Source organism: Bos indicus, chromosome 3, assembly GCF_029378745.1.
Source record: "Bos indicus isolate NIAB-ARS_2022 breed Sahiwal x Tharparkar chromosome 3, NIAB-ARS_B.indTharparkar_mat_pri_1.0, whole genome shotgun sequence".
NCBI lineage: Eukaryota > Metazoa > Chordata > Mammalia > Artiodactyla > Bovidae > Bos > Bos indicus.
The window spans coordinates 55047106-55064464 of NC_091762.1; the positions used below are offsets into that span (position 1 = coordinate 55047106).

Below are 17359 nucleotides of genomic sequence, written 5' to 3' on the forward strand. Positions count from 1 at the left end.
TGTTGGATCATAGAAAAAGCATGGGAATTCCAAAAAACCTACTTCTGCTTCATTGACTATGATAAGCCTTTGACTGTGCATCATAAAAAACCATGGAAAATTCTTCAAGAGACATGAATATCAGACCACCTTAAATGCCTCCTGAGAAACCTGTATGCAAGTCAAGAAACAACAGTTAGAACCAGACATGGAACAATGAACTGGTTCAAAATTGGGAAAGGATGATGACAAGGCTTTATATTGACACCCTGCTTATTTATTCATAATGTATATGCAGAGTACATCATGCAAAATGCTGGTTTGGATGAATCACAAGCTGGAATCAAGATTTCCAGGAGAAATATCAACAGCCTCAGATATGCAGATGATACCACTCTAATCGCAGAAATTGAAGAGGAACTAAAGAGTCTCTTCATGAGGGTGAAAGAGGAGAGTGAAAAAGCTGACTTAAAACTCAACATTCAGAAAACTAAGACCATGGCATCCAGTCGAAGCAGTGACAGATTTTATTTTCATGGGCTCTAAAATGATTGCAGATAGTGACTGCAGTCGTGAAATTAAAAAAACACTTGCTCCTTGGAAGGAAAGCTATGACAACCTAGACAACATATTAAAAAGCAGAGACGTCACTTTGCCAACAAAGGTGTGTATAGTCAAAGCCATGGTTTTTCCACTAGTCATGTATGGATGTGAGAGTTGGACCATAAAGACTGAGTGCCAAAAAATGTATGCTTTCAAATTGTGGTGCTGGAGAAGACTCTTGAGAGTCCCTTGTACTGCAAGGAGATCAAATCAGTCAATCTAAAGGAAATTAACCCTGAATATTCATTGGAAGGACTGATGCTGAAGCTGAAGCTCCAATACTTTGGCCACCTCATGCAAAATGCCACCTAGAAAAGACCCTGATGCTGGGAAAGATTTAGGGCAGGAGGCGAAGGAATGATAGAGGATGAAATGGTTAGATAGTATCACTGACTCAGTGGACATGATTTTGACCAAACTCCGGGTGTTAGTGAAGGACAAAGAAGCCTAGCATGCTGTAGTTGGACACAACTTAGCAACTGAACAACAACGACCTTAATGACAGATTGATCTTTACTTTTCATGTCACCACTTTACAGAAGAGAAACTTGAGGCACAGAGAAATTAATCTTCCCAGTCATCACACAGTTCATAAAGTATGGCAACATGTGGACGTTGCTTAGCATAGTCTTTGAGAAAATAAAGGGACAATCCAAGCTCTCTGACTGCTACTGCAGTCTGTCTCTTGAGATCATGAAACACCCTACCATTGTAATGAAATTATTTAAAGTAGAAGCTAGCCCAGATGTGAGACTCTGACATATCTAGGCAGATCTGACAACACCCTGGTTGCTTACATTTCTTCTCTATCTGCTTTAGAAATGTCCTATAATTTCTGTTAATAAATTAATTCTTACATGCACAACATTGTATAGGTACCTTAAATTCTGTTGTGTTTTTTTTTTTTTTTTTTTGAGAGAAAGCTGCATTCATTATCTCAACTTCTTTCTCTCACAGTCCCTCCTCTTCCAGCCTGTTTCTGCTCCCACTGCTTCCCTGCATCTGTCTGTTCTCATCAAAGGATGAGGACACTGATCACCTTCATCTTGCCTTAATTGTCAAGGTCTTCCCTGGATAGCCTCTCCATAAATTCAACCCTCAGTGTTCCATAGGCCATTGCTTGCTCATTTCCTTCTGATACTTTACTACCCTCTCATGTACATATAGGGCTTCCCAGGTGGCTCAGTGTTAAAGAATCTGCCTACCAATGCAGGAGACATGGGTTTGCTCCCTGGGTTGGGAAGCTCTCCTGGAGTAGTAAGTGGCAGTCCACTCCAGTATTCTTGCCTGGAAAATCCCAAAGACAGAGAACCCTAGCAAGCTACAGTCCATGGGATGGTAAAGAGTTGGATATGGCTGAGCATGTACAAGCCTTACATATTTGTATTTTGGTTTTACTTTCTATATTATCTGTTTCCTCCACTAGAATAGAGTACCATGAGGCAGAGATTTCTATCCATTTTCTTCAGTTTGATACTGAGCCCCTAGAGCAGTGTTCAGCACATGGTAGGTTCTCAGTGAATATTTGTACAATTAATGAGTGACCAAATCATTCTGACACTCCAAAAATCATCTCTGATCACTCCTCATCTCCTTCATGTCCCATCTGCCTCTACTCACCCCCAAAATGTTAGTGTTTTCAAGGTTCCATCATCAATACTTTGTTTTCTCATTCTGTTCACTGTAGGGCTCATGCGGGCAAGGTTGTTTTAGAGTTCATTTAAAGATCAATAAGATAATTTCCATAATTTACCTGTACAGGCCTTGACACAGGTTGGCTAAATACTTACCTTTTAGAAACATGCAAAGCGTGGAGAATTGATATATAAGTTCCACAAGCAGAAGGCTGATGCTCGCTGTGAGAGGTGACTTCCAGATCTTATAGTCTACTGAGTTGTTCCTCTGGGTTACAGATTCCCATGACATCTCGAGCTACCAAAATGGACCCCATCTGTTTGGTGGAAAACCGGAAAAATCAACTATCAGTAAACCCTAAAGCACTGAAGATTCTTGACGAGATATCTCAGCCTCTGGTGGTGGTGGCCATTGTAGGGCTGTATCGGACAGGAAAGTCCTACCTGATGAACCGCCTGGCAGAACAGAACCACGGTGAGTATTGTTCAGGACCATTTGCTGGGAAACAGTGATAACACAGGCTGCTGATCATCCTCCTCTAGTGCCCTGTTAAGAAAGAGCCTAACTCCTCCCCACTGAAAACAACTTCTTTTTTTTTTTTTTTCTAATTTTATTTTATTTTTAAACTTTACATAATTGTATTAGTTTTGCCAAATATCAAAATGAATCCACCACAGGTATACATGTGTTCCCCATCCTGAACCCTCCTCCCTCCTCCCTCCCCATACCATCCCTCTGGGCCGTCCCAGTGCACCAGCCCCAAGCATCTAGCATCATGCATCGAACCTGGACTGGCAACTCGTTTCCTACATGATATTTTAAACAACTTCTTAATTCCCACCACTGAATTTGTAACTCCAAACCTGTCTCTCCACAATGTTCCCTCTTGTATCCAGTAATGGAGAGTTCACAGACCCATCAAAATGTCCATCTTATTTGTCCCAATCCCATTCACTGCCATCTTCTCAAGGGTTCATCTTCAAAAATGACTCCCTTCCTTTCTCCTTCATCACTTTTGCCCTAAACCACAGGGTTATTTCAAATAGCACACAAATGTTATTCAACACGCTCTGTTTTTTAGAAGAGATGTAAAGAAATACACACAGATGAATTCCTAAAACTCTCATATCTCAATGAGGCTACCATCCATCATTTTTTGCTTCATTTAATTTCCTTATTTCCAAGCTTCGGTAAATTATACCCATTTCTCTACTTAGTCTTTTCTATTATCTGAACTATAATACATATAGAACAGTGCATAAATATATATATACACACACAACAAAGGTGATAAACCTAAAGTGATCATCTGTGTAATCAGTACACACATCAAGAAATACTTCAACACCCAAAAGCCCAAATCATGCCTTCTCATACCTTCACAACAAAATCAAAACGTCTCACCCATGTTTTGATTTCCATGGTGCATTGTTTCATTCTTCCTTTTTAAAAATGGCTTTAAATTATGTTTCTGCATTTGTTAAGGATTGCTCAAACTTAATACAAAGGGAGTTACATTGTGACAATCATGGGGGTCTTGCTTCTTTAGCTCAACAAGAAGTTTATGAGGGTCATCTAGTTTGTCATACACATCTATAATTCATGTATATTCACCACTGTAGAGTATGCTATTGACGGAGGATAGGAACTTTTAGTTATTCACTCATTGATGATGAACACTGGTATTATTTGTAGCTCCAACTTTTATGGGTTCACTGTTGTGAATATTCTTGTATCTATATCCTGGTGCACGTGTACACTAGCTACCCTTGTTTGATATACTCAGAAGTGCCATTTCTGGGTCATGGAGTCCATATGTTTTCAGGTTTTCAAGATAATATCAAACAGTGTTTCAAGTTTTATGTGCAATTTATGTGCATATTAGCAGTAAGTGGAATTCTCCACATTATCATAAAAATTGGGTAAGAATTTTTTTTAGCTTTGGCTGACCTGGTGTCTGTACACTTGCACATTATGTGCCTCATTACAGGTAAGTAGTACCAGTAGATAGACTTCTTCCTGCCTTCCTCTTTCTTTTTGCTTACAGTCTCCCATTGGCCTCAAATTAAAAATTTTATATTTGTCTTTCTTTTAAGGAATTATTGACAACTAGGCAGGGGAGAGCACTTTTATTTTGCCAGGCTAAAATACTTAATAGGTCATTTTTTTGGTGATTAAAATTTGAGAACTCTAAGAAATGATATCAGTCAAGATGTTTCAACAGTCAAGGTGTTTCAACAATATTCCTTTTTATTTTATTCAAGATAACATCAGGTAATAAGGAGGTGATTTCCATCACTAAGGAAATCCTTCACCTGGTTATGTTTTAAAGAACTTGAATTATGTCACTACTATCCCAATTAAATGACAGGAAGAACAAAAACAAACAAGCAAAATTGGTGCCCAGTCAAAGTTCACTAGCAGAAGCAGCTCACTACTGTCACCTTCTTATGATTCTTTTCTTTTTTTCAACTACAATTTTATTTTATTTTTAAACTTTACAAAATTGTATTAGTTTTGCCAAATATCAAAATGAATCCACCACAGGTATACATGTATTCCCCATCCTGAACCCTCCTCCCTCCTCCCTCACCATAGCATCCCTCAGGGTCGTCACACTGCACTAGCCCCAAGCATCCAGTATCGTGCATTGAACCTGGACTGGCAAGTTGTTTCATACATGATATTTTACATGTTTCAATGCCATTCCCCCAAATCTTACCACCCTCTCTCTCTCCCACAGAGTCCATAAGACTGTTCTATACATCAGTGTCTCTTTTGCTGTATCATACACAAGGTTATTGTTACCATCTTTCTAAATTCCATATATATGCGTTAGTATACTGTATTGATGTTTTTCTTTCTGGCTTACTTCACTCTGTATAATAGGCTCCAGTTTCATCCACCTCATTAGAACTGATTCAAATGTATTCTTTTTAATGGCTGAGTAATACTCCATTGTGTATATGTACCACTGCTTTCTTATCCATTCATCTGCTGATGGGCATCTAGGTTTCTTCCATGTCCTGGCTATTATAAACAGTGCTGTGATGAACATTGGGGTACACGTGTCTCTTTCCCTTCTGGTTTCCTCAGTGTGTATGCCCAGCAGTGGGATTGCTGGATCATAAGGCAGTTCTATTTCCAGTTTTTTAAGGAATCTCCACACTGTTCTCCATAGTGGCTGTACTAGTTTGCATTCCCACCAACAGTGTAAGAGGGTTCCCTTTTCTCCACACCCTCTCCAGCATTTATTGCTTGTAGACTTTTGGATCGCAGCCATTCTGACTGGTGTGAAATGGTACCTCATAGTGGTTTTGATTTGCATTTCTCTGCTAATGAGTGATGTTGAGCATCTTTTCATGTGTTTGTTAGCCATCTGTATGTCTTCTTTGGAGAAATGTCTATTTAGTTCTTTGGCCCATTTTTTGATTGGCTCATTTATTTTTCTGGAGTTGAGCTGGAGGAGTTGCTTGTATATTTTTGAGATTAGTTGTTTGTCAGTTGCTTCATTTGCTATTATTTTCTCCCATTCTGAAGGCTGTCTTTTCACCTTGCTAATAGTTTCCTTTGATATGCAGAAGCTTTTAAGGTTAATTAGGTCCCATTTGTTTATTTTTGCTTTTATTTCCAATATTCTGGGAGGTGGGTCATAGAGGATCCTGCTATGATGTATGTCAGAGAGTGTTTTGCCTATGTTCTCCTCTAGGAGTTTTATAGTTTCTGGTCTTACATTTAGATTTTTAATCCATTTTGAGTTTATTTTTGTGTATGGTGTTAGAAAGAGTTCTAGTTTCATTCTTTTACAAGTGGTTAACCAGATTTCCCAGCACCACTTGTTAAAGAGATTGTCTTTAATCCATTGTATATTCTTGCCTCCTTTGTCAAAGATAAGGTGTCCATATGTGCGTGGATTTATCTCTGGGCTTTCTATTTTGTTCCATTGATCTATATTTCTGTCTTTGTGCCAGTACCATACTGTCTTGATAACTGTGGCTTTGTAGTAGAGCCTGAAGTCAGGTAGGTTGATTCCTCCAGTTCCATTCTTCTTTCTCAAGATCGCTTTGGCTATTCGAGGTTTTTTGTATTTCCATACAAATTGTGAAATTATTTGTTCTAGCTCTGTGAAGAATACTGTTGGTAGCTTGATAGGGATTGCATTGAATCTATAAATTGCTTTGGGTAGTATACTCATTTTCACTATATTGATTCTTCCAATCCATGAACACAGTATATTTCTCCACCTATTAGTGTCCTCTTTGATTTCTTTCACCAGTGTTTTATAGTTTTCTATATATAGGTCTTTAGTTTCTTTAGGTAGATATATTCCTAAGTATTTTATTCTTTCCATTGCATTGGTGAATGGAATTGTTTCCTTAATTTCTCTTTCAGTTTTCTCATTATTAGTGTATAGGAATGCAAGGGATTTCTGTGTGTTGATTTTATATACTGCAAGTTTACTATAGTCATTGATTAGTTCTAGTAATGTTCTGGTGGAGTCTTTAGGGTTTTCTATGTAGAGGATCATGTCATCTGCAACCAGTGAGAGTTTTACTTCTTCTTTTCCAATTTGGATTCCTTTTATTCCTTTTTCTGCTCTGATTGCTGTGGCCAAAACTTCCAAAACTATGTTGAATAGTAGTGGTGAAAGTGGGCACCCTTGTCTTGTTCCTGACTTTAGAGGAAATGCTTTCAATTTTTCACCATTGAGGATAATGTTTGCCATGGGTTTGTCATATATAGCTTTTATTATGTTGAGGTATGTTCCTTCTATTACTGCTTTCTGGAGAGTTTTTATCATAAATGGGTGTTGAATTTTGTCAAAGGCTTTCTCTGCATCTATTGAGATAATCATATGGTTTTTATTTTTCAATTTGTTAATGTGGTGTATTACATTGATTGATTTGTGGATATTGAAGAATCCTTGCATCCCTGGGATAAAGCCACTTGGTCATGGTGTATGATCTTTTTAATGTGTTGTTGGATTCTGATTGCTAGAATTTTGTTAAGGATTTTTGCATCTATGTTCATCAGTGATATTGGCCTGTAGTTTTCTTTTTTGTGGGATTTTTGTCAGGCTTTGGTGTTAGTGTGATGGTGGCCTCATAGAATGAGTTTGGAAGTTTACCTTCCTCTGCAATTTTCTGGAAGAGTTTGAGTAGGATAGGTGTTAGCTCTTCTCTAAATTTTTGGTAGAATTCAGCTGTGAAGCCATCTGGACCTGGGCTTTTGTTTTCTGGAAGATTTTTGATTACGGTTTCAATTTCCATGCTTGTGATGGTCTGTTAAGATTTTCTATTTCTTCCTGGTCCAGTTTTGGAAAGTTGTACTTTTCTAAGAATTTGTCCATTTCTTCCACGAAGTCCATTTTATTGGCATATAATTGTTGATAGTAATCTCTTATGATCCTTTGTATTTCTGTGTTGTCTGTTGTGATCTCTCCATTTTCATTTCTAATTTTATTGATTTGATTTTTCTCCCTTTGTTTCTTGATGAGTCTGGCTAATGGTTTGTCAATTTTATTTATCCTTTCAAAGAACCAGCTTTTGGTTTTGTTGATTTTTGCTATGGTCTCTTTTGTTTCTTTTGCATTTATTTCTGCTCTAATTTTTAAGATTTCTTTCCTTCTACTAACCCTGGGGTTCTTCATTTCTTCCTTTTCTAGTTGCTTTAGGTGTAGAGTTATGTTATTTATTTGACTTTTTTCTTGATTCTTGAGGTATGCCTGTATTGCTATGAACTTTCCCCTTAGGACTGCTTTTACCGTGTCCCACAGGTTTTGGGTCGTTGTGTTTTCATTTTCATTCGTTTCTATGCAAATTTTTATTTCTTTTTGATTTCTTCTGTGGTTTGTTGGTTATTCAGCAGCGTGTTGTTCAGCCTCCATATGTTGGAATTTTTAATACTTTTTCTCCTGTAATTGAGATCTAATCTTATTGCATTGTGGTCAGAAAAGATGTTTGGAATGATTTCTATTTTTTTGAATTTACCAAGGCTAGCTTTATGGCCCAGGATGTGATCTATCCTGGAGAAGGTTCCATGTGCGCTTGAGAAAAAGGTGAAATTCATTGTTTTGGGATGAAATGTCCTATAGATATCAATTCGGTCTAACTGGTCTATTGTATCGTTTAAAGTTTGTGTTTCCTTGTTAATTTTCTGTTTAGTTGATCTATCCATAGGTGTGAGTGGGGTATAAAGGTCTCCCACTATTACTGTGTTATTGTTAATTTCTCCTTTCATACTTGTTAGCATTTGTCTTACATATTTCGGTGCTCCTATGTTGGGTGCATATATATTTATAATTGTTATATCTTCTTCTTGGATTGATCCTTTGATCATTATGTAATGACCTTCTTTGTCTCTTTTCACAGCCTTTGTTTTAAAGTCTATTTTATATGATATGAGTATTGCTACTCCTGCTTTCTTTTTGTCCCTATTTGCATGGAAAATCTTTTTTCGGCCCTTCACTTTCAGTCTGTATGTGTCCCCTGTTTTGAGGTGGGTCTCTTGTAGACAACATATGTAGGGGTCTTGTTTTTGTATCCATTCAGCCAGTCTTTGTCTTTTGGTTGGGGCATTCAACCCATTTACATTTAAGGTAATTACTGATAAGTATGATCCTGTTGCCATTAACTTTATTGTTTTGGGTTCGAATTTATACACCGTTTTTGTGTTTCCTGTCTAGAGAATACCCTTTAGTATTTGTTGGAGAGCTGGTTTGGTGGTGCAGAATTCTCTCAGCTTTTGCTTGTCTGAAAAGCTTTTGATTTCTCCTTCATATTTGAATGAGATCCTTGCTGGGTACAATAATCTGGGCTGTAGGTTATTTTCTTTCATCATTTTAAGTATGTCTTGCCATTCCCTCCTGGCTTGAAGAGTTTCTATTGAAAGATCAGCTGTTATCCTTATGGGAATTCTCTTGTGTGTTATTTGTTGTTTTTCCCTTGCTGCTTTTAATATTTGTTCTCTGTGTTTGATCTTTGTTAATTTGATTAATATGTCTCTTGGGGTGTTTCACCTTGGGTTTATCCTGTTTGGGACTCTCTGGGTTGCTTGGACTTGGGTGATTATTTCCTTCCCCATTTTAGCGAAGTTTTCAACTATTATCTCCTCAAGTATTTTCTCATGGTCTTTCTTTTTGTCTTCTTCTTCTGGAACCGCTATGATTCGAATGTTGTAGCATTTAATATTGTCCTGGAGATCTCTGAGATTGTCCTCATTTCTTTAATTTGTTTTTCTTTTATCCTCACTGATTCATTTATTTCTACCATTCTATCTTCTAAATCACTAATCCTATCTTCTGTCTCTGTTATTCTACTATTTGTTGCCTCCAGAGTGGTTTTAATTTCATTTATTGCATTATTCATTATATATTGACTCTTTTTTATTTCTTCTAGGTCCTTGTTAAACCTTTCTTGCATCTTCTCAATCCTTGTCTCCAGCCTATTTTTCTGTGATTCCATTTTAATTTCAAGATTTTGGATCAATTTCACTATCATTATTCGGAATTCTTTATCAGGTAGATTCCCTATCTCTTCCTCTTTGGTTTGGGTTGGTGGGCATTTATCCTGTTCCTTTACCTGCTGGGTATTCCTCTGTCTCTTCATCTTGTTTAAATTGCTGAGTTTGGGGTGTCCTTTCTGTATTCTGGAAGTTTGTGGAGTTCTCTTTATTGTGGCGTTTCCTCGCTGTGTGTGGGTTTGTACAGGCGGCTTGTCAAGGTTTCCTGGTTAGGGAAGCTTGTGTCGGTGTTCTGGTGGGTGGAGCTGTATTTCTTCTCTCTGGAGTGCAATGAAATGTCCAGTAATGAGTTATGAGATGTCTATGGTTTTGGGGTGACTTTGGGCAGCCTGTATCTTGAATCTCAGGGCTGTGTTCCTTTGTTGCTGGAGAATTTGCTTGGTATGTCTTGCCCTGGAACTTGTTGGCCCTTGTGTGGTGCTTGGTTTCAGTGTCAGTATGGAGGTGTTTGATGAGCTCCTGTCAATTAATGTTCCTTGGAGTCAGGAGTTCCCTGGAGTCGGGGTTTGGACTTAGGCCTCCTGCTTCCAGTTATTGGTCTTCTTTTTACAGTAGTTTCAAAACTTCTCCTTCTATATAGCACCATTGATAAAACATCTACGTTAAAGATGAAAAGTTTCTCTACCATGAGGGTCACTCAGAGAGGTTCACAGCGTTACATGGAGAAGAGAAGAGGAAGGAGGGAGTTAGAGGTGACCCAAATGAGATGAGGTGGAATGAATAGTGGAGAGAGTGGGCTAGCCAGTAATCACTTCCTTATGTGCACTCCACAACTGGACCGCTCATAGATGTTCACGGAGTTTTACAGAGAAGAGAAGAAGGAGGAAGGAGACAGAGGTGGCCAGAAGGATAAAAGGGGGGAATGAAAAGGAGGGAGACAGATCCAGCCAGTAATCAGTTCCCTAAGTGTTCTCCACCATCTGGAACACACAGAAATTCACAGAGTTGGGTAGAGTAGAGAGAGGTTAGGGAGGAGACACAGGCGACCTGGTGGAGAAAAAGGAGAGTCCAAAGGGAGAGAGAGCAGTCAAGCCAGTAATCTCGCTCCCGAGTGAAAAATGGGTACTGAAGATTGGGTTCTTAAACGTACAAAATTGGTAACAAATACCTAAAAGCAAAAATTAAAAATCTAGAGTAGAGTTTGGAATTTCAAAAATACGATGTTAAAGAAAAGAAGAAGGAAAAGAAAGAGAGAAAAAACAAACAAACAAAAACAGACAAGGTCGTGAAAATTATAAAGAAAATATAGGTACAAAATTGATAACTACTACCAAAAAGCAAAAGTTAAAAATCTAGAGTAGAGTTTGGAATTTCAATAATACAATGTTAAAAAAAAGAAGAAGAAAAATAGAGAGAGAAGACAAACAAACAAACAAAAACAAACAATGTCGCAAAAATTATAAAGAAAATACAGGTACAAAATTGATATCAAATACCAAAAAGCATAAATTAAAAATCTAGAGTAGAGTTTGGAATTTCACATATACAATGTTATATAAAACAAAAAGAGAAAGAAACAGAGGGGGAAAAAAAAGTCACAGAAGTTATAAAAAAAAAAAAAAACTATAGGTACAAAATTGATAACATATACCAAAAGGCTAAAATTAAAAATCTAGAGTAGAGTTTGGAATTTCAAAAATACAATGTTAAAGAAAAGAAGAAGAAAAAAAATAAAAACAAGGTCAAAAAATTATAAAAAATATATATATGAAGTTTGCTGAAGAAGAAAAAAATAGGGTCTTTTTTTTTTTGCAAAGTAATAGGTTATAAAAGTGAAAATTAGAGGAACAATAGAGGACTTAAAATTTTTTTAAAAATTAAAAAAAAAAGAAAGAAAGAATGATCGTAAAAATAGTAAAAGTATATCTAGGACTTTCTCTGGTTTTATTGTGAGTATTGTGGGTTCAGTTCATTTTTGGCTAGTTCCTTGGTCCGACTTACATTTCTCAAGATCTATAGGCCCCTTCCTATGTAGTCTGTAGTAACCACTGGGTTTTAATCTATTGCCTGTAGCTTCCAAGGTGTTTCCCTCTGCTATAGCTTCTTCTGTTTGCTGGTCTCCTCAGTGTCTGGTTTCTGCCCTGACACAAAGGGGACGGTGGAGGACACTTTTTTTTTTTTAGGCTCACTTGTTCAGTTGTGCTGTGGGGAGGGAGGGAGGGATGCTGCAAACAAATAACACTGGCGTGCGCTCGCAGTGCCTCAGCCACACTGGGTCTGCCCCCGCTCACGGCGTGTGTAGCCTCCCTGCCCACACTGCTCGGGCTCTAGGTTGTTCTGCCGGGATCAATCCGAGGCCAGCCCTGGGCTGCATGTACCTCCCAGGTCCAAGCCGCTCAGGTTCAGGCACTGGGGTAGTCCTCAGAGGCACAGACTCGGTTGGGCCTGCGTTTTGTGCTCTTCCCAGGTCCGAGCAGCTCAGGTGATGAGGTGTTTGGCGAGCACAGTTGCTGTGGCTTATCGCCTCCCCGCCACTCGGTTACCTGCGTGTACAACCGGCGTACCTTCTCAGGCAGATGTTGACCGTCCAGACCCCCAAGAACTTTTAGTTAGCAAAGAAGCCTGCTTACAGTTTTATAGATAATGTCTCTCTGGGGCTGCGATTGCCCCCTTCTGGCTCTGGCTGCCTGTCACCGGAGGGGGAAGGTCTGCAGCTGGCTTTCTCTGTTCAGTCCTTTGTTCCGTGTGCGGGCCTGGTGGTGTCTTAGGTTAGGGCTGGCTTTTCGCGTGGTAGATATCCCACAGTCTGGTTTGCTAGCCCAAATTATTTCGCTCAGATAGCGCTCAGGGTATTCAGGCCAGGTTCTTACTCTAAGCGATGCAGCCCGCGCCATGCCTCCCTTCCCCGCCCCTGCTTGCTAATGGCATGTGCAGGCGTCTGCGCTACTTCTCCGCTGGGGGAGTTATCATAGGGCTCGCAATCTGCAAGTTTTAATTGTTTATTTATTTTTTCTCCCTGTTATGTTGCCCTCTGTGCTTCCAAAGCTTGGCACAGATTCGGCAGTGAGAAGGTTTCCTGGTGTTTGGAAACTTCTCTCTTTTTAAGACTCCCTTCCTGGGACGGAACTCCGTCCCTCCCTCTTTTGTCTCTTTTTTTGTCTTTTATATTTTTTCCTACCTCCTTTCAAAGACTTGGGTTGTTTTTCTGGGTGCCTGATGTCCTCTGCCGGCATTCAGAAGTTGTTTTGTGGAATTTACTCGACGTTTAAATGCTCTTTTGATGAATTTGTAGGGGAGAAAGTGTTCTCCCTGTCCTACTCCTCTGCCATCTTGGCTCCTCCCCTGACCTTCTTATGATTCGTTGTCTCTCCTTTACCTCACATAACTTACTGTTATATCCTGCCTTTCTCCCTGGGGGAACTGGGAGCTGAGACTTGTCTGTATTAATCAGATAGCAGTCAAATGCCATTACGATGTAGAAGAGTGCAGATCATCTCAGGTCTTATACCCGCTAGAGCAGAATACACAGAACATGGTAATTGAATGGCCTAAGCCATGCTCCCCTAGGCATTTCATCATATGCATTTCTATTCTCAGTTGAAGGGAGTATTGGCATCTGGCAGACAGTCAAAATCTTGGACTATAGATAAGACATATTTTGCTTTATTACACATATATGTGTTAGTTGCTCAGTCCTGTCTGACTCTGTGATCCACGGACTGTATAGCCCATCAGATTCCTCTGTCCATGGAATTCTCCAAGCAGGGATACTGGAGTGGGTTGTCATTCCCTTCTCCAGGGGATCTTCCCAACCCAGGGATCTAACCCAGGTCTCCTGCATTGCAGGCAGATTCTTTACTGTCTGAGCTAACAGGGAAGCCCATTACCTCACATAATCACGTTCTGTTGGTTTAAGCCTTAGAAAGAAGGGCAAACAATTCTCACAGGTCTTTCCTAATCCCCTGCTATTTTATCCCCACCCAAGTCAATGAACAAAGATTTCATCATTTTTTGAAGAGAAGAAAAATGAGGAAAATACAGGGGAAACAAGGAGGGAAAAAACAATTTAACAAAAGCTAATGTATTAGTTCAGAACCTGGAAGGACACAGATGATCCACTTAACAGGTAACCGTAAATGGAGTGACAATTACAAGGGCCCAAGCAGAGAAAAAGGAACCACTCCATTTTTCTGAAGGAAGTAGAAGCACTCAGAGGGTGGCAGAAACAATGACCAGGGAGCCTTTATAATTCCTCTAGGGTGAATAGGCAATTAGTGGATTCCAGAATGTGACAGAGACCAGAACAACTGGATGGAGCTAAATGAAAGGAGATGTGATGAAGGCAGAGAAACAGAGGTACTAGGACACCATGGCTCACCAGGGTGGGAGCCAAGGGAACAGGCACCTGACTTCTGCTCTCTTTCTGGTACCTCTCACTGTTGGGACTCTATCAGAAAGTGGAGGATATGGAACTGGTAAAAATAGAAAGGTTAATAGAGTTCACATTAATTCTGGAATGTGACACAGTATGAGCCATTAATGTTATGAAGTGAATAGGGGACAAGAAATGTTTCTTGGGAAGGTCCTGAGCATGTGTAAACATTGGAGCTGACAGTCCTCGCTGAAACAAAAACACATTTCCCCCAGCCACGCACTCACATTTCGACAATTTTACCCAAAGTAACCCATGGGCAGCCTGGACTATCTGCTCTTATTGTGCATTGCATTCTTCTTTCTGTGCAGGTTTCCGTCTGGGCTCCACAGTGAGGTCTGAAACCAAAGGCATCTGGATGTGGTGTGTGCCCCACCCCTCCAAGGAGAACCACATCTTGGTCCTTCTGGACACTGAAGGCCTGGGCAATGTGGAGAAGGTAAGGCAGAGAATCTTCTCTACTCTTTTTCCTCTTTCTTTCTTATTTTTTAAATTGGAAAATATGATAACACATTTACAGGAGACCTGGAAAATATAGAAGAAAGCTATATATAGTACCACTATATATTGTAATTAAATTTTATGTAGATAAGTTAAGATTTTAGTTGGAGTTTCAATATCAAACTCTCAAAAATTAATGGAATGAATATACAGAGAAGGAGAAGGATACAGTAGACCTGAAAGGCACTATGAACCAGTTCAACATAACTAAGATTTATACAATTTTCACAAAACAGAATACAAATTCTACCCAAGTTCCCATTGGTTATAAACTAGGAGACACTGGAACTTATCCAGGGATGTAAGATCAGGTGCGAAAGAGTCATGGTATAAAAGTATTGAAATCATAGAGTCTGTTCTCTTATCATTGTGGAATTATGTTAGAGATCAATATCAAAAGATATGTTAAAATAACCCACACACTTATAAGTGCACTGTGACATTTACCAAGAGAGATATTTGACTTGGCCACTGAAATCCTCAGTAAAGTTAGGAGACTGAAAAAAACACAGAGGGTGATTGAAGAGCAGAAAACATTTAAATGAGAAATGGATATCAAAATGAGAAATTGATATCAAAAAGAGAAATTAATATCAAAGATACTTTAAAAATTCCATGGCTTTAGAAATTAAATGTCTACTTTTATTTTTTTTAATTTTATTTTATTTTTAAACTTTATAATATTGTATTAGTTTTGCCAAATATCGAAATGAATCCACCACAGGTATACCCGCGTTCCCCATCCTGAACCCTCCTCCCTCCTCCCTCCCCCTACCTTCCCTCTGGGTCTTCCCAGTGCACCAGCCCCAAGCATCTAGTACCGTGCATCGAACCTAGACTGGCGACTTGTTTCATACATGATATTATACATGTTTCAATGCTATTCTTCCAAATCTCCCCACCCTCTCCCTCTCCCACAGAGTCCATAAGACTGATCTATACATCAGTGTCTCTTTTGCTGTCTCGTACACAGGGTTATTGTTATCATCTTTCTAAATTCTATATATATGCATTAGTATACTGTATTGGTGTTTTTCTTTCTGGCTTACTTCACTCCCTCTGTATAATAGGTTCCAGTTTCATCCATCTCATTAGAACTGATTCAAATGTATTCTTTTTAATGGCTGAGTAATACTCCATTGTGTATATGTACCACTGCTTTCTTATCCATTCATCTGCTGATGGGCATCTAGGTTGCTTCCATGTCCTGGCTATTATAAACAGTGCTGCGATGAACATTGGGGTACACGTGTCTCTTTCCCTTCTGGTTTCCTCAGTGTGTATGCCCAGCAGTGGGATTGCTGAATCATAAGGCAGTTCTATTTCCAGTTTTTTAAGGAATCTCCACACTGTTCTCCAGAGTGGCTGTACTAGTTTGCATTCCCACCAACAGTGTAAGAGGGTTACCTTTTCTCCACACCCTCTCCAGCATATATCCAAAAGGCCATAACAAGGAAAACTAGAAAATATTTGTAATAGAATAAAAATGAAAAGAGAATTTACCAGAATTTGTTACATGCAGCTGAAGCTGCTCAGTGCAGTTAAATACAATGTGGAGTCTTGAATAAGGTATGAAAACAAGGGACACAAGCATAAAGTTTTGTGAAATTTGAACAATATCTTAACTTTAGTTAATGATACTATATCACATGTTAAATTCCTAATTTTTTATAACATAGTATTTCTTTATATCTTGGAATTGTATTAGAAGTTTCAAGCCTCATTCAAAAAACTTCTTTTTAAAAAACAACCAAGATAATAAACTTTTCTGGTGACTCAAACAGTAAAGAATCTGCCTGTAATGCAGGAGACCTGGGTTAAATCCCTTGATCCAAAAAATACCCTGGAGAAGAGAATGGCTACCAAATCCAGTATTCTGGCCTAGAGAACTCCATGGACAGAGGAACCTGGCATGCATGGGGGTAGCAAAGAGTAGGGCAATGACTGAGCAACTAAGCACACACAGACTTCTAGAAGTAATACCAGATGCCAAAATCAGTTCAGTTCAGTTCAGTTCAGTCACTCAGTCTTGTCTGACTCTTTGTGACCCCATGAATCGCAGCACGCCAGGCCTCCCTGTCCATCAGCAACTCCCGGAGTCCTCCCAAACTCATGTCCATCAAGTCGGTGATGCCATCCAGCCATCTCATCCTCTGTCGTCCCCTTCTCCTCCTGTCCCCAATCCCTCCCAGCATCAGGGTCTTTTCCAATGAGTCAACTCCTTGCATGAGGTGGCCAAAATATTGGAGTTTCAGCTTCAGCATCAGTCCTTCCAATGAACACCCAGGACTGATGTCCTTCAGAATGGACTGATTGGATCTTCTTGCAGTCCAAGGGACTCTCAAGAGTCTTTTCCAACACCACAGTTCAAAAGCATCAATTCTTTGGTGCTCAGCTTTCTTCACAGTTCAACTCTCACATCCATACATGACTACTGGAAAAACCATGTCCTTGACTACACGGACCACTGTTGGCGAAGTTATATCTCTGCTTTTCAATATGCTATCTAGGTTGGTCATATCTTTCCTTCCAAGGAGTAAGCATCTTTTAATTTCATGGCTGCAATCACCATCTGCAGTGATTTTGGAACACCAAAACGTAAAGTATGACACTGTTTCCACTGTTTCCCCATCTATTTCCCATGAAGTGATGGGATCAGATGCCATGATCTTCATTTTCTGAATGTTGAGCTTTAAGCCAACTTTTTCACTCTCTTCTTTCAGTTTCATCAAGAGGCTCTTTAGTTCC

General features: G+C 39.2%; 1 protein-coding gene across 4 annotated transcripts in view; it reads left to right on the plus strand.

Moving 5' to 3' along the window:
• Positions 1–17359, plus strand: part of LOC139176039 (guanylate-binding protein 4-like) — a 67713-nt gene that overhangs the window by 27777 nt on the left and 22577 nt on the right. For 3 of the 4 annotated variants that reach the window (XM_070780101.1, XM_070780106.1, XM_070780103.1), the window contains 2 exons: positions 2496–2691; positions 14422–14549. In XM_070780101.1, coding sequence (XP_070636202.1) covers positions 2502–2691; positions 14422–14549 — 318 coding nt within the window. In that variant the 5' untranslated portion in view covers positions 2496–2501. The remainder of the gene's footprint in view (positions 1–2495; positions 2692–14421; positions 14550–17359) is intronic. The other variant, XM_070780113.1, reaches the window with a different exon arrangement.